General features: G+C 37.5%; 3 protein-coding genes across 6 annotated transcripts; all 3 read left to right on the forward strand.

The window, feature by feature from the left end:
- Positions 1 to 324: 324 nt before the first annotated feature.
- Positions 325 to 20,598, forward strand: hoxb1b (homeobox B1b). 4 transcript variants are annotated; one of them, XM_053639636.1, is made up of 6 exons: positions 325 to 848; positions 11,898 to 12,017; positions 14,109 to 14,161; positions 15,791 to 16,222; positions 18,498 to 18,842; positions 18,977 to 20,598. In XM_053639636.1, exons 4-6 carry the CDS (start codon positions 15,859 to 15,861, stop codon positions 19,309 to 19,311), a joined length of 1,044 nt encoding a protein of 347 aa, XP_053495611.1. In that variant the 5' UTR covers positions 325 to 848; positions 11,898 to 12,017; positions 14,109 to 14,161; positions 15,791 to 15,858; the 3' UTR covers positions 19,312 to 20,598. The 4 variants fall into 4 exon arrangements, with proteins under 4 accessions (XP_053495611.1, XP_053495612.1, XP_053495613.1 ...); XM_053639637.1 differs by lacking the exon at positions 11,898 to 12,017; XM_053639638.1 differs by lacking the exons at positions 18,498 to 18,842; positions 18,977 to 20,598 and adding an exon at positions 16,594 to 18,206.
- Positions 3,477 to 4,867, forward strand: hoxb6b (homeobox B6b). The gene is made up of 2 exons (XM_053639642.1): positions 3,477 to 4,205; positions 4,614 to 4,867. The coding sequence occupies exons 1-2, from the start codon at positions 3,782 to 3,784 to the stop codon at positions 4,865 to 4,867; spliced, it is 678 nt and encodes a 225-aa protein (XP_053495617.1). The 5' UTR covers positions 3,477 to 3,781.
- hoxb5b (homeobox B5b) lies at positions 6,148 to 10,299 on the forward strand. The gene is made up of 2 exons (XM_053639640.1): positions 6,148 to 6,753; positions 7,256 to 10,299. The coding sequence occupies exons 1-2, from the start codon at positions 6,165 to 6,167 to the stop codon at positions 7,501 to 7,503; spliced, it is 837 nt and encodes a 278-aa protein (XP_053495615.1). The 5' UTR covers positions 6,148 to 6,164; the 3' UTR covers positions 7,504 to 10,299.
- Positions 20,599 to 27,847: the final 7,249 nt, after the last annotated feature.

Genomic DNA, 27,847 nt, shown 5'->3' on the forward strand with positions numbered 1-27,847 from the left:
GGACATAATATTCATCCTTTTGTTTCTGCTGCTTCATTCCAAAACCAATCAAGCGCAGTTTAAACGGAAATGTCTGAACGTTATACCAGGTTTATTTACAGTTGCATTTAGTTATAATTCTATAGGATATTTATGTAGGTTACACATTATAAAATGAATTTGTGCACAATAGTTCCTGTGGGTTCATTTTGAGACGACTCATTATGCATTATGAATATCTTCTTATAAAAAGGGAACATTTGTGGCAAACTTATTTTAAATTCAGTAGTTTTTAAAACGAGTAGTCAGTTTTCTTTCTTTTTTAACGAAAAAAGATGGCGGCCACCAAGCTACTGTTGGAGCAAAGCAATAAACTCCCAGTTGTTTATGAAAATTTACAACTTTCTGGTAGAACTTTATGTGTGACTCTGCGATGGGATTGGCCAGACGTGGTCACGTGATCAGCTCCCTGTGAACATGAACTTTTTATGATTTCCCAAGTGGTTATAATGCAGCATTCTTTTGGTCAGGGCGCAGTCAGTAACAGCTCTGTCTTCGTGTTTACGTCCCCCCCCCCCTTCTTACTATTAGGCTATATATTAGAAATTGTAATTTAATTTAGTGAATTGCGTTTAAAGATGGCTGGAGCTTACCAAGACTGTGCCAGTAGCCGCTCGATTCCTTCAGGGAAGTCAGGGAAGAGTGAATGGATCAAAACGCACAAAACGAATATATGTTTGATCTGTCGTGTATTTGGTGTATTTGGCTATCCAACCTTCTTCTCGATTACACGCGGATTAGAAGACTCGAAGAAAAAAAAACTGATTAATTTGGAAAGCACTGCTGCGAGCCGATGATAAACGACAAAGGTAGGACCTACTCCAGTTCTTCCTGCTCGTTGTGATGTTAGCCAGTGCATGTGTGTGTTTTATGTAACCCACGAGATGATAGGCCTACTATCTTGTACAGGCATGCTTGTTGTAAGAGAGTGAGATATTTGACTGGAGGTTAACCAGAACAAAACTGCAGTTGAATTGTTAGAATGGGCTTTTAAGCTAAGACTGGAGTCAATGTTGGATTACCCTAAACAGCATGAAGGGCATTGCATGCTTGTAGTTGGATGCGTTATGACTTCCAGTTTGCTAAGTAAACGAAGCAACGCAAGGTAATTTAATAGTCTTTCAGGACTATTTGTGTTTATTGACATCAATGAAGAAGCATTAGACTGAAATACCGCATTAAACTGCGGCTTTATGGCTACTCGTCCAGAAACGAATTTCTGAGAAAATTGTGACCTACGTTATATCATTATATACAATACAGACTTTCTAAAAACCAATCAACCAGCGAAACCAATAGATTAACGTTTGTAACAGCTGAGTATGATTGATTACTTAAGACAGAGTGATGTGGTGTGGTGAGCAATCCGTTTGATCAAGGCTACAGTAGCCTCTTGATGGGCGCTGATCTCTGCTGATTGCTGGTGCATTTTTACTGGAATTATTATTGGTCACATTGTTACCCACTTCCTAGTGAAAATGATCTACGTGCATATAGCAATATATAATGGTTAATATTGGTTAAAAATATTTTACTGCTTATTCACGATGAAGGGGCTAGCTGCAGCTGTGGCAGTGTATCTCAGGATGCAGATATTCTTTCAGTAGTCCGTCAGAGGATATTACTCCTTCTTTAGCTTATTGGCGTTTAGAGTTTATAATTAGGCACGAAATTATATATATAAATATAAAAAAGTATTATGATGTTTGCCATTATGAAGCCTTTACTGACTGGCTGTTATTTTTTTCTGTACCTCCTAATGAAGCCTATTATTATTATTAATATTTTATGTCTTCGATTCTTTTTTTGTTAAGACAATGCTAAAACAACAAAATATAGTGTTTTACTGTAATGGCGCAATTACCTCATTTTTTGCTCTGTGATGCCATCTAGTGACGAGAGAATTGTGTGAATTTGCCCATGCTGAATTGTTCTGTGATTTAATTTGTCATGTCCATTTAAATAATATAAATATAAACATGTACACACACACACACACACACACACACACACATATATATATATATATATATATATATATATATATATATATATATATATATATATATGTGTGTGTGTGTGTGTGTGTGTGTGTGTGTGCGTGTGTATAGATGCATGCATGCATGAATGTATGTATGTATGTGTGTGTGTGTGTGTGTGTATGTGTGTGTGTGTGTGTGTGTGTGTGTGTGTGTGTGAGAGAGAGAGAGAGAGAGAGAGTGTGAGTGGATGCTGCTGTTATAGTAGTTTGACCTTGAATAGTACACACTTGCTTGGAAAACACGTCTGAGCGGTGTTATATACTGAGTTTGCTTATTGCATTGACCAGAAGTCTATTTTTAAAATTAAATCACTTGCAAACAAAGCTTCGATAGTTTGGAACAGCATAGCCCATTAACAAATTTTAGGCAATGAACTATTAGACAAAAAACCTCATGCTATTTTGTATGGTTAAGGGATTCTTAAAACCTACCTGGAGCCTTTTTAAACGATAACCCTTTGTTTTGGGGTTCTGTGTATTTTTAGATGGCTAAAAATACGGTTTTTAGATGGACAAACCGAAGAGAGACAAACTGAAAAAGCATTTAGGGTTATAGTTCAACATTTTTTAAATGGTGTACGTTTGATGAAAACGATGGGGCCTATGCCTGTTTTGTAGGTTGTTGTTAAAATTTGGTTTCGGTTTTATTACGGGTTACGCACTGTGATTTTTGATACAATTTTCATACTTTCGATAGTAAATTAAAATCATTCGTTTGACAAAAATAAAGTTGTATCAATACTGATGTGCTTAAGATGCCACATCTGATGTCAGATCGGCCCAAACAAACATTTTGTTGCTATTGTTTTTATATATATCTGACAATTTATAGGTAAAATCTTTTCTACAATTCAAATTACAAGATTCTTATGTAAGAATAAAATTGTATATCGCAAAACTGGTTTAACTTCGACCATAAATTTTTAGTAATGCTCCTTAAATAGATTAGGCTATCGAATTCCAATTCCCGTTGTACTGAACCGTTACTGCTGTGTGTTTACTTTTTGAAGCTCTTCCTTCTGTAAAGGTTTTAATTATTTGAATTGACTTTTAACTAGAGAAAAGTACAATCACGATGTTATGCTCATAAATTTTTTTGTGAGGTTCGTGAAGAAATTTAGGACTCTGTGAGTTCATTTAAGAAATAGTAACCCTTTGTTTTCGTGAAAGCAAACATTCGCATAATATTTGTGAAGCAAGGCAGTGTAAACAAAAAAGGCAGGACATTTGCTGACATTTAGTATACATAGATGAACTATGTTATATTTCTAACGAACACTGAAAACATGGTATTTTTTTCGCCCGTCGAGAGGATTATTAGAACCCAGCCACCTCTCTCTCCCCCCCCCCCATCCCACCCCATTAACCTTTTTTTCTAAATATTTTTTATTTTGAGCGGCACTTGCATCACTGCAATAGGAATTACCTATGTTTATATATGGGAATTAGAAGGGATTTTGTATGCACTGGGGATTCCATCCAGTGCAACATGAGTCCCCCTCCCTTAATGCTCTTCTATTGGCTGAGATGCTCAGGATTGGTCAGACAGTGATCAGCTGGTGCGTTTCCCTACTCGCTCACATTGGCACCTCGCCACCCCCCTTCGGCTAAAACCAAACCTCACATAAAGTAATGGCAAAACACACTTGGACTATAAAACACAACAAATCATAACACTCGCACAATAACATTGGCCACCCAATGAGTTCCTACTTTGTCAACTCAACTTTTCCCGTGTCTCTTGGCGGGGGACAGGATTCTTTTCTGAATCAGTTACCGTTATATTCTTCTGGATATACCGACACTTTGAGACATTATCCAAGCGCCACGTTCGGAGCGAGCAATGTCCAGGAAAAAGTGTACTCCAACTCATACTACCAGCAAGCTAGCGGAGTGTTCGGGAGAAGCGGCTCAGGCGCTGCTTGCGATTACGCTGCGTCCAGCATATACAGAGAGACGGAGCGCTCACCGTGTCCTCTCGGAGGCTTGGAGGAGACGCTGGCTCTCACACAGGGGCATAGCAAGACGGAGGGCTCGGAGCACACTTCAGACACTTATTCTTACAGCGAAAACAAGCCCTGTGCCCCTGTTTACCCGTGGATGCAGAGGATGAACTCATGTAGCGGTAAGTCTCGTCTGCGTCTACATCTTGCTAACGTAGTGTATTGTAGGGTTTCGTGGTAAAATACATGTGTATTTTCCATGGACAAATGTACTAGTCTACAGACTGTCACTTTGAAATTGTTCCCATGTGGATCTATAGGTATCCTGAACTTTGCCCTTTCAAAAAAAATTCTAAATAATCGGTCCATTCTTGTGATAGTGACAGAGGCATCTAATTTTCAGATTGATGTCTTTCCATACTTAATATAGTTCATTTTCATGAAATAAATAGTAGTAGTAGTAGTAGTAGTAGTAATAATAATAATAATAATAATAACAATAATAATGATAATAATAATGGAATTTATTTCATTTATCTCATCTGACTCTCTGTATTAACCCATTCCGTGTTTTCCTCCCTTTTTGACAGGCATTCCTGGCACCACTGGCCGCAGGGGTCGTCAGACATACACTCGATTTCAGACTCTTGAGTTGGAAAAAGAGTTCCATTTTAATAGATATTTGACGAGAAGGCGCAGGATTGAAATTTCGCATGCTCTGTGTCTAACAGAGAGACAGATAAAGATCTGGTTCCAGAATCGGAGAATGAAGTGGAAGAAGGAGAATAAAGTAATGAACTCTGAAAAGACCAGCGAAGAGGAGGATGGTGGAAAGACTGGATAGACGATTTCGATATGCACTGTGTTGTAAATAATAAACAGGTCCAATATTTTTACCCACAATACGTAGGCTATAGTATTTTCATGTAGATGTACGAATTTATCCAACAAAACGATTATCTATTTAATGCTTTGTTAAAGTGCAAAAGCTAGAAACCCTCTCAGGGTTGTAAAACATGCATATTTCTAATTTCTGTAATTTTCGCCCCATTGTGTACTATTTTCCGCCATTAGACCAATTTTATTGCCTGGCATATAATGAATGGCTGAATTTTCACTCTTGCTTCCACAACCCAGAACGGGCTTATAGTGAAGGCTAAGGATGACAGGTTTTACTGCGGACATGTTGGACATTCGTGTATTTAAACGTTCTCGTGTGTAATTTATTTTCTTTGTTACGTTTGTGTATGTGGATGCACTGAAAAAATAGTGAACTTTGTTAGCAATGCCATTTTGTCAATAAAACATGTTTAACCACGACTATTTACTTGTGTGTGCTGCAATGTCAAAACCAATGGTATTATTAGGATAAAATACAACAAGTCTTCCAAATATTTCAGATGTATGATACAGAGGACACAAATCTCTAACGTAGAATAGACGCGAGAGCGTCACTTTAAACCGTGGTTTGGTTGCATTGAAATCAGTACCATTTACGTAACACGATTAATTTGTAATACTTGAGCAGTGTGTATCATCCTTTAAAAAAAATAATTTTGTCATTGGACATTTGCAGAATATGAGTGAAATATGAGAGGCCACGGCTGCACTTCTGTCAGAAGTTTTCTATGTATTGTAAATACCTTAGTGGGCACGTTCAGTTTCTTACAGATAAAGGAAAAAATACAATAACGATTTTTTTTTTTTTTTTTTTTTTAGAATTGTATTGATACGTTGCAAAGAATGTGCTTTCAAATATTTGTGAAGTGGCGTGCCACTGAGATCTGAAAAAGACGTGCAGGTGTTTGGGCATTTTGCAGTTCTCCCGGTAGGTGACGCCCTCTGCTAAGATGGGATGCAGTGCGCAGCGGGGAGGCACCATTGAGTTGAATCTAACGATCATCATTTCGTCATCATTTGTAACCACAGAGCATGAATTACCTCTTGAAGTCATCAGAGAGAATTTACGACTGGTCAACAAAGGCACGTGATGCCCTAACGCGCTCCCATATTTGGCCACATACTTGGCAAAAACGAAGTACAGTGCATTGCTATAATTCATTTTTACATCATAAATTGGGCTGCGCAGGATTTTAACGACCGAGATCTGCTCATCGAGACCGTTTTTAAAGAATATCCAAATGAGCTCCTATTTTCTAAACTCGTTCTCAGGGCGCTATCCGAATGGGTCCGACTATCAGTTACTAAATTATGGGACTAACGGCGCAGTGAACGGTTCTTACCGGGACTCTACGGGCATGCATTCCGGCTCTTTCGGTTACACCTACAATGGGATCGACCTTAGTGTAAATCGCTCTAACAATAATGCCCACTTCGGTACGGTTGGGGATAACGGCCGTGCTTTCCAGAACCCGGGCACGGACAACCGGTACCGTCAAACGAGCTGCTCGCTTGCTTCTCCAGATGCCCTTCCCTGCACCAACAGCGACAGTCTCAACCTAAAAGGCACCTCTGGCTCATCTGACCAGACTACGACCGGGGGCAACAGTGCACTCATCACCAACAGCAGCAATCTCAGCAGCAACAACACACACTTTGCAGAAACGGACGAAGCAAATGTCTCTTCGGAGCCGGAGGAAGGCGCGCAAGCTAACCATGCCACTCCACGCACGCAGAAACAAGAGCCCGCGGCACCTTCCACTACAACACCCGGGGACGGCCAAACACCACAAATCTTTCCATGGATGCGGAAACTTCACATTAGCCACGGTATAAACATTTCCATTGCTTTGAATTATAGATGGTTTAATGTTACTGAATGAATGTCATCTTGTTTCCAAAGTTGGCAAAACAGAAGCCATAAGATGTAGTCAATAAAAATAACCCATGCAAAATGTTTAATATAAATGAATTAGATAATATATCGTATTATAGTTACACATAAACAGTTCCGCTATATTTCGTCTTTCCCTGTACATTTCCAGGCTATGTAGAAGGTTAGATAGAACAAATAGACTAATATTTGAAACTGGGATGAGAGCGTAAAAAATCATAATATGCATGGAACAGGTTATTGGTTCGAGACAACCTACGAAGTGGTAAAAACAGAACTGGAAAACGACTTAGAGTTCTTTTAAGATGTTATGTTCCATAATCTTATTGATGCTAGTGTAGGTGCGATAGTGAGTGTTTCTGGAGTGTAGCACTCTCGATTTTTTGTTGCTATTATAACTAAAGGGTATTTTCTTTTTTGTCCTTGTCCGTGCCATAGATATGACTGGACCTGATGGGAAACGGGCTCGAACTGCCTACACACGCTATCAGACGCTAGAGCTGGAGAAAGAGTTCCATTTCAATAGGTATCTGACCCGGAGGAGGAGGATAGAGATAGCCCACGCTCTCTGCCTCACCGAGAGGCAAATTAAAATATGGTTCCAGAATAGGAGGATGAAATGGAAAAAGGACAACAAGCTGAAAAGTATGAGTCTTGCTACGGGAGGAAGCGCCTTTCAAAACTGATTGAATTGGTTGAGAATCTTCAACTACTGTTATAGCACTGCACCTTTCTGCTTGTCATTATCAGGCGTCATTTCTCTGTGTGACTGGTGTAACACGAATTGTCAACCGTTGAGTATTGTTCTATCCCATATGCCATAGGGTTACAGTTAACAGCCGCCGTAAATTAAGTGTAAATGCTACGTATCAAGTTTATACTTTCGTGGAAGAAAGCATGTTCCATGTAAGCTCTTTGTGCGCAACTTTAAACATGTAAAAGGAATATTGTACAGTATCAACGCGAACTACCTATATCATCTAGTCAAAAAAAAAACTTTGTTGTATTCTTATGAACTTGTATAGGGACGTCAATGTAGACTGTTTTCCAGTTTTGCAGGACATTTATGCTTGTGCCGCGTTTATTACGTTCTTGGATAGGATTGTTACATTGCGAAAAGAAATCCTCTATATTCGCACTTAGGCTACATTTGTGTACTTTATGTTGCATTTGAACATTTCTGGACAGGATTTTGTGTCCATGACGAGTGAAATATGTTTGATGTACAGTTGTGACCAATATTTTATTTGTACACTGTGAGTGGTGAATGTTCCGTGTTTAAAAAAAAAAGCTAAGAAAATGTTTTAACGTTGATATGCTGGGAATTTTTTGCCAGCCGGCATTTTTTTCTATTTGTGTCTGGATTAAAAATGGCTGATGAATCTAATTTGAAAAATAAAAATTCTTTTAGTCTCAAGATGCTTTAGTGTCTCTTTGCACATCATTGCACTTTTGGGACCAGTTACCTTAACAGTGGGTCACCACTCTCGTTCAATTCAAACACTCATAGTTTACAGTTATTATCGTATTAATATATTCTTCGTAATCTATGTAGGCCTACCAATGGCTAAAGCAGACTAGGCTAAAATCACAAGCTTTTATGTGTGAGTTATAACCTTGACATGGAACCATATGGCGCAGTATTTCGTTCGTTTCCGAGTCGTTTAATCTTACACACTTTCGCATATATTGCCATATCATTGGCATATTATAATGATCAAAATAGATATCACACCTAACATGATTTTTTACAGCATGTGTCCAATAATTACTGAACCTGTGAACTTACCTCTTAAATGGTCAAATCAGTGGAAGTATGGGTCTTAGGAGTAATTTATATATTGTATTAGTTATTACATCAGAAATACAGCCTCGACTTCCCTAAGTGATTTAATTTCGCCAAGTCCAGTCTATAACATAGACATGTCCTTCTCTGTAGTGCTAAACAAGTCACGTGAGGTCCATAAAGTTAGTTTTATGGTTTTGGGGGTTGACAATGTGCAACATAATTCACATTCTTGAATGAAAGTGACGGTTTCACTGCTTCAGCGGGATTCTAAAGGTTGTGGACGGTGTGTGATATGCTCTTAGTCAGTTACCTTCAACCACTCAAAATGTCATACACTCACATGGCTACTCACTGTTATTTTTCTGTTGGATTGGGGCAAGACGTTTCAGAGTAAGTTTCCCTTCATTCATTAATTGTCAGTTTGCAAGGAGTTGGGTTGTTTTAGATATTAATAAAGGGGAAATAGCCGAGATATTTTGATTAACATTCTGTCATAAGATTCATTGTGATGCTATGCAAGTTTTACTTTAGTGCTGCGGATATCATTTGTATCATATGTCTGTATATATGTGTGTGTGTGTGTGTGTGTGTGTGTGTGTGTGTGTGTGTGTGTGTGTGTGTTTGTGTGTGTGTACATTATTTATGTCAACATTTGCCGCCCTCATCTGTGTAAATAAACTATCCATATACGTTGAAGAAATATGAATGCACGTTTCACCAGGTATTAAATTCCTTTATCCTAACTCGTTAGTTTTCTCTACAGAAAACCAAAACGTAAACGACCGTGTAAGCAAAACAGAATTAAATAGGCAAAATAGAATTAATAAGCCACGAACAAAACTTATTTTTATTTATTTGCCCATTGTCATTTCGACAATGTGGAAGAGGATAAATGCAATCGTTTTGCTGTATTTTTTGCGAAATTTGATCAAACTGAATGGATTGAATACATGATGTAACTGTGCCAAATTTCTCCCGATAAACACGGTTGCGTGATTCATAACTATTAAAGTCTCATTGTACTCCTATAATGTGTTTTGCATATTGATAGGGGTAATCTGTGCGCTGTTCTCATCAATTATTCATGGGGAAGGGATCACTGCGAGGTCATGAGACTAGTGCTGAACACAGAGACACACACAGTGCCAAGCTGCCATTACAACAAATGCAGGCTTAGGATATATAGGCTTCCATCACATATATTGAAGTTCGTTAGAAACCTTTAAATTCTTGTCATATTGTCCATATTCATATTTACTTCATGGGCCAAAAATAAAATAATTTTTAATCGAAACATTCTGTCGGATCACTGTCTATACGTAAAATTATCTGATGTCCATAAATAATTTATTGTTTTATATTTCATGCAAAACCTATTAAATATTGCAAAAAAGGTCCAAACTAAATCAGTGCCAGTCGTGTTTTAGACGCTGCCCATGACTGATGTAACGCTTCTGCATGACCAGCAGAGCTCGCCTTACTCCGAGGTCCTAGTCACTCTGTCCTTCTTTCACTCAAACACCGTCAATTTTGTTGTAGAAAATCCCATTTATATAAACCCAGGCAATACCAACAGGTCCGGCCATCCGAGACAAGTAGACTGTAACTTAATATAACTTACACATATGAACTGTAAGTTCATAGTAGTAAGGAGATGGTAAAAACAATACCAACAACACTGGCTCTATGTTTTTGTATATCAAAAAGCATGCATAGTATTTAAGATGTAAAAGTGCAGTTAGACTTAAAACGCTGGCGAGTATTTTTCTTTAAAACAAATGAATACCAACAAATGAATCTAAGCCACACTGCTCTGCGCAAGTTAATGGGCGTTGAGTTCATCTTGAGGTCACCTAGCGACTGCACGATTTTCATCCACCTCACAACAAATACACCTACTAGAATACGTAAACTCTTTCTGCAGTAAAGTTAAGGCAAGCTGAAAAAAATATACAAATATTATAAGGTGACAATTTTAAGCTTTTGTACAACCATAATTATGCCTTAAATTTAAACTGAATAGATTTGAATATTTTCTTTGCTACCTAAAATCTACCCTTACCCATGACCTTATGCTTTTTGTAGGCTATGGAGAGTTACCACAGAAAATAAAACATATCAAAGGGTGAGGATATAGCATGTCTGAATGCAGCTGATCAATAACGTTTCGCTTGATTGTCTTTATTTTTTTCCTCAATCGATTATAATAAGTCCAAAAGGATCTCTAGTTTCTCCAAAGCCACTCCGTGTGCATCTCCTTCGAGATGAGCAAGAAACAGTGTATCAAAGCTGAAGACGTCCACTCTAAAGATAAAACTGGGAAAATAAATTGCGCGGATAATATGCTCAACACAATACATTTGAACAAAAATAGTGAATCGGGACAGTAACCTGATACTGATCATTGTGGTCAGATTATCTGATATTTTTGTAGCACGTTGATGATACAGTTATATCTATTGTGAAAACTTTTGTAGCTATTACTATCCTATTATAATCCGTGGGAAGAACACACTCCTTGCCCATACAGCCCAGCAATATAACTGAAGCTTAATTCCTTTGTCACCAACTCGTCACAGATTTATACCTCTCGATTAGCATTAACTGTTTTTGTCTTGCATACCAGTCAAATGGATGGTGATATCTGTCATCTATATATACCCTGTAGATCCGAATTTGTGTGAAAAGATCTTTATTCGCAAATTCGTGTCTTGGGGAATATGTAGTTGATGTAAGCTCAGCATCGAACTGGGAGACTGACTATATTCTGGATTCTTCTGGTCATTTTTTCTCGTTTATTCAAACGTTTCGCTGAATTTGTTGGAGGACACGTTTGAAATCCAGCGAAATGCAAATGCAAGCCAAATGTAATTTTATTCTTTTCTAAGAAGCCATTGTGAAACTTGCTGGGCTGGTAATGCATTTTTTTCCCCATATATATTGACAAGGTAAGATACGGGCCTTGCTGACCAAACAGCCAATAACCAACCTAAAATAGGCATAATAGAGAAGATGCTGCTCTATCTAAGACTTGGCCCTTTAGTATTCTAGGTTGCCCTTCTATTTAGATTTTAGTGTTGCTTACTTCTGTTGTCTTCTTTAAATTTTACCTGCACATTTTGGTTCACTAGGGATAGGATGTTTTAACCTAGCTGAGTAAATATATTTAATAAAGTATATATATATATATATATATATATATATATATATATATATATATATATATATATATATATATATATAATTCTGAAATTAATATTTAGGTCATAGTTCTCGCTTCTTTCTTTTCAGGAAACAACAAATGTGTGCCTGAAAAACAGGTGTGAGAGTGTTTGCACCGAATACAAATTTTTGTCATCACGAGTCCCCCCTCTGATAAAAAGGATAAAAGCGAAAAATGTTGCAGCGCAGGTACGTAATTGAATTTTCCCATGCATGCAAACAGTCTATTTAAAAATATATAATATATTAGACCTCTAGGAAATCCGTCGCTGTATATATAACTTTTATAAGGGCTATTTTGGGTTTGCCCACGTAGCAAGAGAGAAGTGTATGTCGAACTGCATGTTCTAATAAGATATAGACTATAAAATGCTGGTGCAGTTGATAGCTTTAAAAGCAGAAAAGACATGAATACATTTAAAGGAATCACATGTTTAACACGTGATTTTGGAGAGTAGCGGACAGTTGCTCGGTTGTCACTGGGGGAAATTCTGAGAAACCCCCATTACATTCGAGGGGAAAAAATACACAGGTCAGGTGACCTGCATGTCATCTGTATAGGACGCTAGCATGAATAACCTTGAACGTGAACTTAATCAACAGGATAACTGCATCTGACATCACAAATCTGCATCTGAAATAACCTAACAATAATAACTGTTAGGCTTACCTGTCAACATTGACAGGTTATGCATGAAAGCAATGCAGTTTCATATCTTACTATCCATGATATACATAAAGATAGAAAGCTCAGATACAAACCCAGCATGACGTCCTTTTTTCATTCCACTCTGCAAGATCACAAACAAAAAAGAAAAAAAAGAAAACAGAAACAACAAGAGGAATGTTTATGGAGATAATAGAGAAAAATAGAGATATAAAATGGTGCAGATAGGTATAGTCAAGGGGATACTGTAGAATTCCGATGTCCAGTGGCCCATGTCACTACTAGTGTACAATGACCAGTATGATTTAAGGGACCACCAGTAGACCAGTACTGGAGGAAACTAATAAAACTCTTTAAACGTGAGGAGTGGGTTTTAGATAGACATTGGCATCCAGTAGGCTAAGGGCTAACTGATGGACAATGGATGATGTGAATTTTGAATATTTTGGTATGCAAGTGAGAAGGGGGTTGCAGTACTCAAACTATACCGTTATGATTGCATTGGTTAGATATTAACCCATCTGCTCAAGGAGTGTGGGTGCAAGAGAACAGAACACATCAGATTTACTTGAGGGATCAAAGGCCTCCTGTCTAATAAGGAATTGATCTGAAGACCTCCACTATAGAGGGCAATTACAACAGACTCTAGACATAGACAATTTAGACAGGTTTAACACTTTAACATCATGTTGACTGATTTTTTCAGGGTCACAATCTTGTTCTACTAAAATTACAGTTTTATTTGAAAGACGTATAATCACTTAACACTGACATCACCGTTTGCTGTCATATTGTCATTTTGTAATACAGTAAAATTATTCAATTATACCACTAGAAAATGCTTGAAGGGGCTTGTTATTATAACATCAAGTTGTGGTATTAAAACATTGAACAGGCAGGTCCCAAGATTATAAATCTCTTATCAATATAAATGCAATGATAATGCAGAAAATGTGATAGCCCTATTCTTTCATTTGAAAACACAGATTAACTGCTAATTAAAATAAACAAAACATGTTTCTAAAATATGGAATGTGGAGACAAAGAGATCAGATAATGTCATACAGCTGGTATTAGTGAAAACAAAAGGGGCATTGCCTTGTCAAAATATTTGCTTGTGTTGATTAAAGAAGAGGGTTTGGTAGCTTTTTTATTTTGTCCAGTTCGTCGATAGTGCTTTAGAACAGCCTCCTAATCTTGCTTAATTTTTGTTTGATTCGCAGTTCAATTTATATCGATTGCTTACTCTGAGACACAGCACTATTTGCCTGGGTCAGCTCTTGTGCTGAGGTTATTTGCTCCCCTCTCGGCTGTTTGGCTATCTAACGATCTGCTATTTCCAGCCTATGCTTTAGGGTGTGGAGTTGAAAGTAGTCTACATGAGCGACAACGCATTTCTACATTTCTACGGTCTTGTGCTCTTCAGTAGGCATACAAGTTTAGTGTGTTTCCATAATATGTATCTAGGTTGCGTACTCATGTTAATTTCCATTCATTCAATACGTTACAGTCTTGTTCCTACAAATAATTTTTTATGTAAAAAAAAAGAGACATTGTTTGATGAATATTTTGAATGGATGATGTGATTAACGATTTCTTTCTCTATTTTTTAGGTACTATATCTCTCTGAGGTTCTCCTCAAGGTTTCCGGCGGATGAGTTGGTTGGTGAGTAGGCGAAGAGATTGTTATATTGAATTGATTTAACTAAGATGTATAAATTGGTTGTTGCTATAAGAGTTTTTCCATTCCAGTTATCCCAGATGGGAGAGAAGAGATTGGGAAATTAAACCATTGTCAAATTAAAACGTTGTATCATTATATGGCAAGGTTCAAGGAACAGGCAGTTTGATAATGAAGTTTACAAAAAGAAAGGTCTGTCAGTTGATGTACATTCTCTAACTCTTGCTTATGTATAACTACTGTTATACATAGCGAATACAAGGATCCATCATTCTTTTTTTTTATTCGACAGCACATAGACTTCGCTAATATTTAGTAATCGTTCTGATCAAGCAAAAAAAAAGAAGAAAATAATAAAAAAAGGATGATGCTAAACAGTGGCTGATTGTGTGGATTCAGAACAAACCTACAGGCGCGCAATAAGCGAGCTGCACTGAAATAGACTCAGTCAGTTTGTGAATGGCGGATATGTCCGTGTGATTTATCGCCATATTACTTGAGCTCGGGTTCACGACGAGTTCAGCAGCCTTTGTTCCTCCTTCAGTGTAGTCGCTCTCGCGTTTCTTTTCCCCATTTGTCACATTACGACTGATTCTGCACTACTTCTGTCACCATTAACGCAACTGAGAATATACCTAGGCCTATGTCTGTAGCCTATAAAAGCGTATTTTTGTTGAACATCGATTTTTAAATAGCTAACTGTGAATTCTGCTTGTACAATCATCTTATTTGTTGTGATTGCTTTTGCGATTTTAAATAAAGCCGTTTGTTCCGATTGTCGTGATAAATATTTTTCGTTATTATCTTGAACATGATTTATATTTATTTAGAGTTTGAGGCCATATCTTTACCGTGTCTACAGTGTAAATATTATTTTCATACTAAATACGTTTCTATTTTTATTCTTGATGTTAGACGTATTACTTTAGTACACTGTGTTGTTGAGCGTCTGCATTAATTAATTAATGAAAATTTATTGTAGATTAAGGCATCAATCTACAATATTCAGGAATTCAACAGATTTTAAATTACATTATCAATTAAACCTGATTTTCCTTTAGTATCTAGGCTATTATTATTATTATTTATTGATTTAAAATGTGATTTTCTATTTCGATTTAAATTTAGCTATTGATTCGACAGACGTTTTGTTTAATAAGCTATAAAATATACCCAATGTTTGTAAACTGCAGTTCTTGTCAATGAAAACATGCCCGTTGATTATTGTTATACAGTTTTAAATTAGGGAGGCTGTTCATGATTTATGCATACTTCTCACGTGTACCTGAAGTCCTTGTTGGCTTTTTGACGCGTAAATCATATTTTATCACTTCTAGCTTGACCAGGAACTATGATGTTTCGATTGTGAAATAAGTTAATTAATTTATTCCTTCTATTACTTGTTCATTTATTTATTTTCAAAAAACACATGGTATTATTAATATCATCACATTACTGGCCTTTATTTCGTTTGTAGAATATTTTTTAAAATACTGTAGGCTACTTAGTACGCTATTTGCAACTAAAATGTCTATATCCATGTCATGTGCTCGTTCAGTCGTGAGATAGATTTTTGTGACTTCATTCATACTATGCCTTGTTGCGACCTTTTAGGTCTCCCACCAAGAAGCCTCTGTAACGAATCTGTCACGTGACGCAAGTTTAGCCAGAAGCTCTACACAATGCAGAACAAGACGGACAACATCAACACCTCATTATTGGGCAGTGAATCGTTTAAGAGTGACGACACATTTGGATACAGTGATACGACACAAGTTTCACTCTCTGTGGCACTGCGGGAAAACGACCAAGAGATGAATGCTTGCTCATTGCCGAAGGCTGCCATGGATGACTATCGGCACTGCACTACAAGTGAACTTTATCGAAACTATACAGAATCACCCCTCCTATCCCCTACAGGAGAACCTCAGAGCTCCTCAATCAGGGACCTTACTATTGACGGCAAGCTGGTCTTCCCCTGGATGACAGAGTCTATAAAAAAAATCAAGCAGAAAAATCCCAGCTCCTGCGATGCATCCATCGGTGGTGGGTACATTCGGTTTGTTGTAGTAGGCTATATTGTAAATGGAAATCAACGAAGGCTACAAAACGTATCATTATCATTATAACAATCACAGCGAGACACAGCATACCTTCAAATGATCGCCATACATTCAATACACCTGAGTGAAATAATTAGCTAATTCTAAAGCATGTCAATGGCTGGATCAGGGATATTGGGTGCAGGACACGGCTCTTAGAATTGGATTTGAGGACTCTTTCCTTGGACTTTTCACACTTACAAAAATAACAAAAAGGCATACGGATAAGGAATTATTAGTGATTGAAATGTCTGTATATGTAGTTATTTTTTCTTTTGATTGCAGTTAATGCTTTCTTACTTCGTTTCTCTGCAGCAGAGAGCCGCCCGGATGGCTCAGGTGGCTGTAAAAGGACGCGCACGTCGTACACCAGCAATCAGTTGCTGGAGCTGGAGAAAGAGTTCCACTTTAATCACTATCTAGGCAAACTGCGACGCCTCGAGATGGCCAACCTACTGAAGCTTAGCGAAAGACAGATCAAAATATGGTTTCAGAACCGCAGGATGAGGCATAAAAAAGACTCAAAGTTGAAAGAAACCGTCTCGCCCCCTCCTTCGAATGCGCGTCTTCCGACGTCCTTGCAAATGGACATTAGTGCTTCACTTAAATCACCTACAGAGAATTACATGAATCCCCTGTCCGTTAGCAATGCTCGAAATAATGCATGCTGTATGAGCCAGGTTTTCAGAAATTCCGAGGGTCATTGGTCTAACGCGCAAAAGCACAGACCTACAAATGACCAATACTTTAGAAGGCTAAATGATAGAACTGGTTTCACCTTTAGTAGCCAAGGCTGTTTCTATAATACTGAGGGTAACTGTGAGGATTATCTAGCATTCTCCGAGCCCCAAACGCCGAGGCTTAGTCATAGGTCTCATAATATGGCTGGTCAGCAAAGAGCAAGTCTAAATCACAGAGCATGGCCCCTAACTTACCCCAGTGAACAATGAAAGCAATCAACCATCCGAACCCACACTTTATTTGCAAAAACAGACCGGTTGGCTGTTCTTTAATATCACTTCTAACATTCACATAAAACAAGGTTTTGTGTAAGAGTAGGTATGCCAGCTCTAATAGTGTAATAACCCTTCGTGTAATGCAGGATGGTATTAACATTATTTAAAAATTGCAAATATGTAAATATAGTTTTCAAAATAATTTCTCCCGTTAGCTAGACTATTTACTTGGGGTGAGCCCTTGTGGTGTTAATATACGTAATTTTGAATATTTTTACGACCTACATGCAATAAAAACGAATGTGTTAATTTCCAGTTTGTTCACCCTTAGTGTTTTCGTTTAGTCATCTGGGAACTATATTTACTGTTAAAAAAAATACAGTCATCTAATTGGGCACACATTGCATCTTGGATCTTTAAATACTTTCCTTGTCTTGCCATTCAAAATGATGTTGGTGTCTCTTGGTGTCACTTGAAAGATCGATTATCACTCAACAGTCTTTCTCGGTTTTCTTAAAAACAAGAAAATAGGCCTCTATGAGTTAAATGTTTATAATTGTGCAAGTTGGAACTCAATGTTCTGTGAAACATTGTTGTCCATAAACAAGAAAACTCTTGACCATGTTGATTGGCTTTCTATCCATAAATGATATATTGCCTTCTCTGCAATCAAATTCTCTAGAGAAAATATCGTGAAGTCGTAAAACTGTTTTAATTGCTGTAATAAAACAGGCATACCCTGCTAGTGTGTGCGTTTATCTGACTGATGAGAAGGTGCCATTCATGTGTTTGTCATGTAAATACGAGTTCACTTGATGGACACTCGCAACGCCCAAACTACCTCTGTAGATCGCACACTATTGGTAGAGTTTTGGTCACATGATCTGTCAGTCAGTTGATATGTAGCCCGACAGAACTTTTGAGGTTTGACATACTGCTTAGAGGTGGTAGGGCACTGGGGTAACACGACGACTTTTATTGGCCCTCTTTAAACAATTACTGCTGGAGAATCGAAAATGAATTCGTACATAGATTACACTGTTTACAGCCGTGGACCTAACCACTTAAATTCAAAAGTTGGATGTTTCGGCCTGGATCAAGAGTACATTCAAAGTGCCTGTGGGAGCACTAATAGTTGCATTGCTGAAGGGCGGCCAGTTGGAGGGAACTCATTTACACCGGCGCTGCACGAAACTCAAGGCATGAACTATGCGCACCAGGCATCCCAGCCATGCCACATTAATTTGGATCTTGTTACAACAGGCCAGCAAGTAAACTACGGCAAGCAGAGCCGATCTCACCTGGACTACAGCCATCAGGCCATTCTCAATCAGGGAGAACAGCACATGTATTTGCCGTCCCCTGGCTTTTCTGTGCTAAACATCGGAAACAACGGTGGGACAGCGTCCGAGTCTAGTTGCAGGCCAGGAGAAATCCCTGTCAGTCAATATCCATCATATCCCTACGGAGAGAAAGAGCAGCAACACCATTACGGCACATACAGCAAATATTCCGGCCTAATCCATAATGACAGTGATTCAAAGAACAGTCCCAACCAAGCACAAACCTTCGATTGGATGAAAGTTAAAAGGAACCCGCCTAAGACAGGTCAGTTGAACCATGTTTATTCATCCGTATCCCATCTCACAAGATAATGTCATGTCAGAGGGACCTGCTTGTTGAATTTTGAACATGTGGATTTATTGCTGTTGATTAATACGAAATGTTCCCCCTCCTCACAGTTAAGGTCACTGAATACGGAAGCCATGGACAACAAAGTATTATTCGCACAAATTTCACTACGAAGCAGCTCACCGAGCTGGAAAAGGAGTTCCACTTTAACAAATACCTCACAAGGGCGCGGAGAGTCGAGGTGGCCGCTACACTCGAACTGAACGAGACACAGGTTAAAATCTGGTTTCAGAATCGCAGAATGAAACAGAAGAAACGCGAGAGAGAAGGAACTGTACCGGCCATGAAACGAGCAACAGACTGCGCTACTGGACAAAACACAAACAGCTCCACCACCCCATCTCCAGCTGCATCTCCGATCTCAGACTCTTCGAGTGGCAACTGAGGACATATAATGGCACACACACTGCATATTACAGTTCTAAATAATAAGCCATATTGTACACCACTGTGTCCTCCTATTCAGCGTGGCCTGTGGTGTGAAATTAGAAAATGTTATTAGAAAGTTTTATACCTGCATTGCAAAAGAACTTGCCTGTTTCAACCTTCTGTTGCTGAGGGCATCTCCCTAACTTATTTTTCTGTTACAGACCGAATGTAAAAAACAAATCCGTGTTTCGTCAATTTTTGTCTCTGTAAGATATTCTTGCTCGGTGATGGTGCATGTTACTGCTATGTAAATGGCCAAAAACTACGTTTATTTTATGTACTACATTTAACTCCTATGTGTAACAGTCGCAATTGGGTGCAATACATTTAACTTTGATTTGTAACAGTCGCAACTCATTGCAACACAACGTGGCTAATTTGAATGATCAGTTTTATAATTTGCACTAGAAATGTACTTTTGGACAGAAACGTCGTGTGTTCGCATGTATAGGAGCACAGTATTCGTCTGACATATGAAGTAGTAAAAACTGAATAAAAGTGTTTTATTTTTCTGAAATTCGTGTGTCTAGTAGTCAAGTGACAACGCACACTGATTTTGTGTGTTTTTTATATTTAGAAGCTATGAGGGCTATTATGCTCTAATAAAAGATAGTGTCTTTTGTTAAGGGACATAACAATACAATGGGGCTAATTTAAATCAAGGCTACCCCAGTATGTATAGTTTGACAAGAGGAATGTTGCAGTACACCCCGGGTGGCTTCCTATGACCTTTTCACCTCACTGTGCCTGCAGGACTTCTAAATATGTAAACACTCCTGCTTGCTCACTGATATAACCCTGAATAGTCTTCCAGTTTTACTCATATTTGCCACTGCACCATGCTATGGGATCAATGTTTCCAATTTTCACATTTTCACATTTTCCTTTCATTTTGCAACATTTCAAGATTTATCAGCTCCACATGTACTCTGCGTGTAGAACTTTTAGCTTTATAAAGGCTAATAATAACAATCAGTTTAGGTTTTGACATCACTGCATCACGATTTAAGCAATATTCATATTTTAAACATTTCAAACCAACGTTGAATAGTCCAGTAAAGATGCACTCTATACAGGATAGTTTTGTACACAATAAAAAACCCACAATATTTGACTTCATAATTTTTTTTAACAGAAACAAATTGTTTGAGCACAGTGGTCATTCTAAAGCAATGTTCTTTACTTAAAAATGACTTTGTAGATAAAATAATGGCAGCATAATTGCCAGGTACTCACAGTAGTTAATATTCACAGCATTGTTGCTGTTATGTTGTTTACAATGTGTTATGGCCGGTTGTAGTGAAAACTACTACTACATATTGATATTTCTACAAAACCCATCAAAATCAAAGCCTAGGATTACAAAATAATGGAAGAAATGATAGATAAATCAGATAAATTAGGCAGGCTCCTTTGATACCTAAGATAAATGCTTTGGTGCCAGGTTTTGCAGTAGAATTAATGATACTGAACTGTGTTATTACAATATAGCCACAGCAGTGTTACTGCAGTTATACACTAAGGTCCTTTGATGTGGTACAATCTGCCAGTACTGTTAATATTTTCCCAGAATGCCAGGCAGACTGCAGTACTGAACTGTAAAACACATACTGGTCCGAACACAGTATTTTATAGTAGAAATTACAGAAATTTATTTAAAGTGTTATCGCACAGTGCCATGCATTCCAGCATTACATGTGTGTTTGTTTTATGTAGAAAAGTTACTATGAATGTAAATGTAAACTAGTTGAAGCTAACATTAAAAAATAATTATTAAAAAGAAAGGAAAAAAGAAAAGAAAACAGTCAGGTCCTGGATGCTTCATTGGTGAGCCTTATCGTCTCTTAAAAGTTTATGGGGACTTGACAACCCATTTTCATTCTCTTGATCATCTGATGGACTTGTCCAATATTTACTCAGGGTGTTGGGTTTGCACAGTTCTTGCCCCAGCAGCACTGCACTATCAGCACCCTCTCCACTGACCAGGTTCATCCAGAGTTCAGGCCTGAATTAATTCAGTAAGACCATAGGCCTGTCCTGGAAGAAAGGAGAAGGGTGTCTGACCAAAGGTCAGGGATGATGTTATCACCCCATACCATTAATCCTGCATGTTTAGTGTCAGTCTTGTGTTTATTGCTGACATACAACAGTAAGGACTTAAAGATTCTGTCACTAGCAATATACATAAAACATTATACACATCAAACATTATGCACCTACTTTATAAGTAAAATAAAACAATAAATAATAATGCGCTCAGAAGAAAAGCCTACCAATTGCTGACATAATTCAGTACTACAGTACTACAGTGTAGACTGGTATTGCAATGTTAAAATTTTTCCAACAGAAAATAATCAAATACATTTTAAAAAACTGACATTACATTACATGTCAAATTGTAATTAAATAGATGTTAATCAACTTGTATAAAATATCAACATTAGTGGTGATGGAGAACTGATTAACTCTATTATAGAAGAGGGCACAATTCCTAAAAATGGTTGACCTGCAGTTATCATAATAAGCTGATTTGCTGTTTAGCCACTTGTAAAGGTTATGTGTTGTATGTGTGTATATATATATATATATATATATATATATATATATATATATATATATATATATATATATTGTATATATATATATATATATATATTGTATATATATATATATATATATATATATATATATATATATATATACATATATATATATATATATATATATATGTGTGTGTGTGTGTGTGTGTGTGTGTGTGTGTGTGTGTGTGTGTGTGTATATAGATAGAGAGATAGATAGATAGATAGATAGATATAAAGTTTATATATTAATTTTAGAGTTTGATTACTACCGTGTTTTCCCTGGCCTTTTGGATAGCATAGCTCTCAGCACCCACTGGGACCCCATCTGCAGACGTCAGGGCCAGAGCCACAGCACTATGGAGACAGATGTTCAGCTGCTTGCTGGAGAGGGATGTTTTTCACTAGCCTGTCAGCATCTAAGGAAATCTCACACTGCAGTGTTGTAGGGTCCGAGAAGATGGGAAGGACAGTGGGGAGGCAAAGAGAGCAATATAGGCCAGATTAAAATAGAAAAAAACCTCACTGAGGAACAGTGGGAAACAATAATTTCAGTGTCAGTGACAGAGGACAAGGATACTCAGAGTGGTTGTTACTTTTAGGTAATACATGATAAGAGTCATTGATAGGAATGGAACAGCATTAAGGATTGTATTATTGCATGCAACCCTTTCTGTGCTCCCTCTGATGTTTGGCCACACAGTCCTGTGTGTCCTCTGTGCTACTGAACCATCACTCATCACCAGCATAGACAATCTACTTTCTAGCTCTGTGAGATGCCAGGGAGGTCAAGAGTCAAGCTAGAGAATTTATAATCAGTGTGTGTTTGGGTGTTAGATTCTGTCAGGTAAATCTACAATGCTGAGGCAGGTTGAAGACCCATTGTGTGGTCTCTTCTCCTTCTCTTACTGCACTCTAAAAAATGCTGAGTTATTTGTTCTACCCAAATGCAGGGTTGAGCCTTTTGGCTTATTTAATTTGGCTATTTTCTCAGTCTTGGGTAGTTTTTGGGTAGTTTTGTGTAACCCCACTGCTGGGTTAATGGCTGGGTCATTTTCACTGACAGTTGAATCAATGCACCCCTACCACCCCGCTCAGCGCGGACTGTTTGAATTCGCCTCACGTGGAGGTAGTGGTTTTCACATGGACAGACTGTTAGATTTATTTGGAGAAACACACTCAGAAAGGATCTTACACACCTTTTGTGTTATTACTATTTCAAAACATGTTGTGTTAAATTATCCAAATATTTAACATGAGTGACCAACACATGTTAAATTATTGTTCAATCACATTGCGGTCTGCGCTGCTGACATCATCATTCAAACCTAATCTCACCTCAAAGTGAATGGTCATTGCTCTGACCCTTTGATTGACAATGGAGACAATGGAGGAAACCAAATGACCACAGGTAAGTTAGTGTTCATCACTATTTAGCGTTAATGTTGCTGAAAATGCCTGGCCGAGTTTGTGATATTTAGGCAGGGAGCTCTCGAAAATGTATTCACTGTAAAACAGTAAGTCAGCAAGTGAGAATTATCTTTACCTATCTCAACGGCTTCAAAAATGAATATCATGTCCTGCTTCCTCAGTGTTTGCATTACTAGTGTAGTGTGTTTTGTGTTTATGTTGGCTGTGTAATATGGACTAAGGTTATTCTATAATTCTCTGGGTCTGCATCTTATCTGAGGCGCCGAGTTAGGGTCAGCTAGTTGGATGCAGTCACCAATAACAGTAGCGATGAGTGATGCTAACCTAGATGCTCACCTGAGTTGATAACATTATTTTAGCATACAGCTCACAGTAATGTTAGATATTCCCATTAACTTTTTGAGAGTTAACGATAACGTAGCATTAAAGCTGTTCACCATGATGTAATACAGAGAGTGGGTTAAACTTAGCTACACTTACCAAGTGTTTTGGACAAGGCAAGCTGTAGTAATTAGCAATAGGCGAATGGGTTAGGGCCATGCTTATTCTGTGAATGTTAATGCTGGTTAACAGGTGCAGACAGTCAGTAGCTAATGGAGCTTAGCTAACTCAGTAATGTCGAGGCCAAAGGTTCTTCACAAGGTTAATGTGACAAAAAGAGAGGTTGTGGGTTACAGTAGGTTGTAATGCTTTCCACTATCTCTGTAATGTTGGTTGACTTAATTAGGTTGTGCAAAAAAATTGGCGGTGAGGTGCTAAAGGCTGGAAAATAAATATTCGCAAGTTAGCTAGATTTTCCTGGTGTGTCTACAGCACCATTTTGTTTATTGGGAGAATGTAGTTCACATTTCCAAAATTACACAATTTGGTATTCTGTAACATAATTTTTCAGTTGAAACCCAAAGGCATTTGTCCATATTTTGTAGCTAACCACTAACCAACCAACACTCTTTTTGCTCTTTTACAGCTTTTCAAATGGAAGGGAGTGGGAACTCTTGTCTTCCTAGATGGCAGGGAGATTTGTAAGAAGATGCATCAACTTAAATTCTTACATCTGTCAAATGTTTAAATGATTTTAATAAATGTCAGCTGAATTTCATGCAATTGTTTACTTTGTGAGCATTTTAGTAGAATTTTAGCATATAAACAAATTGCATTTTAGTATAATTGTAGGGACAAAAGTATAAACAACACGTGTTATTTTTTTGTTATTTTTAAACACAACTTTTTGTGGAAATGTACTAAAATACAGCATCTGTTAAAAGTACTAACACGCTGTAACTAACAGGACAAAATGTGAAGTCCTTAACTAGACATGCAGGTGTGGTAAAATTAACACATGATGAGGTTATTTGTAACACATCTGTTTTAAGAGTGAAGGTTTGTATCAATATATTTATCCACAAAACCATTACTGCACACTAGAAAAAGCAAATATATGCATGAACAGTCCAGTTTACATGATATTAAATGCATTTGGTTTACTTGTTTGTAATGCCCACTGGATCATAAGTCGGTAACTCAATTTTTTGGATGTTTTAAACAACTCCTTTGATCAAAATTGGATGTCTTCATCTTATATATATGACTTATTTGAGTAATTTACTTCAAAGTCTATATTTAACACCACTTTAGCAGCTCTAGCAATACATTTCTGAACACCTTCTTGTCTATAAATAAAGGAGATACCATGCTGACATATTTGTTTGTAATGTGGTATATTTGACATTCTCAAAAGGTAAAAATAACCCTTAAAATATTAACCCATTTATGAAATAAAATTAACACAGCATTTTTATAAAAAATGAAACCATCCATTGGGTTGAAAAACAACCCATTTGCTGGGTTAAAATTAACATAATTATTAAAATTATTGGGTTAGGTTAGCCCAAAATTTGTTCTGTCCTATATTTACCCAGCCATTGGGCTACAAATAACCCAATTTGGGTTGTTTTTAATCCAGTGTTTTTTAGAGTGTGGGTAATGGTGTCACAAGGACTTTTACAAATCAAATGCCTGGCTTGACTTCCTGATTCTTGTTCAAGTCCTTGTGAAGCATGTCACTCCACAGGAGTAACTGAAATCAAAAGGATAAAAAGACCACTGTATATTCTATTCACTGGCTTAAAAGAGAGGGTCAAAGGGACATTCTGTATGTCTTCATGCTTTTGACAGACAGTCTGCTAAGTAAGGACAGAGACATCATGCAAATAGCCTCCACCCTTCGTGGAAATAGGCATTAAAGGAAGACTTCCTCCTCCACTCTGTACATACCCGCCAACCCCCCTTGTGATCATTTGGCTCCATGTCCTTGTATAATGTTATTAATTCATCCTCTTGTTATGTTGGTAACTAATACAGACAAATAAGCAGAATTTACAAGGTTTCTGGGATTGTTTCCAAGAGTCCAAACAGCATAAGCCAGGCAACTGCCAGTGAGAAGGTTGGATTCGATTTGAAGACAGTTGCCACTTTGTGAAAACCATGATACAAGATAAAACAGTTGTTTATTGCAATAAAATTTATTTATGATTAATACTATTATAAAAGTTCATATACTAGTTAATTCACCGAAATATTTGCAGATAGGCATTGTGAAACCACTGCTCTCTGAATTTTTTAAAAGAATAAATAGTGAATAAAGCCAGTTTGTGGTAAACAGAGGCTAATAAGAAGTTATAGTTTATTTTATTATTAACTGTTTGGCTCCTTCCCTAGTCTGTACTACAAGCCAGTGAAAGAGATGCAAAATTCTCCAGTTCTTGATGGCTGTCCCATTGGCCTGGACCATCACTTTCTTACAACAATGTAATTGTAATATTTTATATTTTATTTTATTTATTTACTTTATTTATTATTTATTTAATTTACTTTATTACTTTATTTATTTTATTTATTTACATTAGCAAACCCCATATATATATATATATATATATATATATATATATATATATATATATATATATATATATATATAAAATACTAAAGTCTTCCTGCAGATATGTTTTTTTTCCATTGTAACCCTTGCTTGAGGTTTGAGTGTTGACATTTACTGATACCTCCCAAATCCCCTGAGCAAACTGTCTTACTTTCTGTCCTTTACAGAATGTTTACCATCAAGCCCCTTAAACAGCTCCTCAAACATCTTAGTGGTGCCTGTAGATTTATCTTAAAGTGTGGGAGAGGTGGTTAATTAGCAGCAAACAGCAGTCTAAGGTTCAAAAGGTCAAACTAGTAGCAAGAATGAGCCTAAAGCCCTGAATTCATTGAATAGCAAGGTATGCATCTACTCCTTCACTCTGATAAAGGAGAATTTGAACAATTTACAAGTAGTATTAAAAACCCCATATTGACAAGTATTATCCATAAAGTCTGCCCCAGGTGCCTTCAAACTGACCCCAGCTTTAGAGGGAAGCATTGCTGTGTTACAGTGCGATTTTTGTGGAGGAGGGTGATTTACTCAGATGAGAGAGCCATGCCCCCTCCCCCAAGTGAAACGCAAATGAAAAGGAATGCCAAGATGAAAAAGCATGCGTCTCCAGATAAGCAAAGAGAAGAAAGGAGTCAACGAATGGCAAAAGAGCTCTCTTGGGGAGATGAGAGGTGCTGATGGCAGTGTTGGTGGTGGGAGATCATAGCAGGTTCCTCTCATCAGCCCAAGCCTGTGTTTGATACTGGGTCTTTGTCGCCCTTTCAGCTGAGTATTGTTGGGCGGTGTAATCCTGGGTGGATTACAATGGCTCCTTCCTTTCATATGGCCATGCCCAGCAGGCAGGAGGCAGTGGTCATGGAGGGCTGGGAGGCCTTGCTCATTCCTCCTTTTACCTTCACCAGGGGCTGTAGCTACAGGGAGAGTGAGGAAGGGGTCAAACAGTCATGTCCTTCTCTAGGAATGCTACCCTCTTTGCTCTATTCAGATTTGCTTTACCACCCTGTATCCACCATATACCTGCCTAAAACACCTCAGAGCAATACCGATTTACAGTGTACTTCATGACACAAAATTCTTTACAGTGTGACCATGATAGTAATGCATCTGTAGATACAAAAGTAATATATTTATAGAAATATTTTTTGTGTTTAAAACTCTTATGTGTTTAAATCTACAAGATTTGGGTTCTTTTGTTCATTTCAGTGAAAGGACCTTCCTATTTTATTATATAAATATATGCACATATAAAGTAACAGACAATTAACAGAAAACTTGTAAATTTGAGAGACCAAACCCATGACAAAACAATATAAAAAGTTCTAATATTTATTGATTAATTTATTGCCTGTGTGACATTTCTGTTCATACATTTCAAAACTCCCACATCTTTATTGTACTTCCTTTTTGTGTGTTTAGAAAAAAAAGACATAAACCTACTATATCACAAGTGGGACCTTTTGCCAAATAATAATTTGTCTTGTGAAAAATAAAAAAGTAGGAAAATACAAAGCAATATAAAGAGTACCATCCTCATGAAGCGGCAACAGTTT

This window comes from Ictalurus furcatus, chromosome 13 (genome assembly GCF_023375685.1).
Source record: "Ictalurus furcatus strain D&B chromosome 13, Billie_1.0, whole genome shotgun sequence".
NCBI lineage: Eukaryota > Metazoa > Chordata > Actinopteri > Siluriformes > Ictaluridae > Ictalurus > Ictalurus furcatus.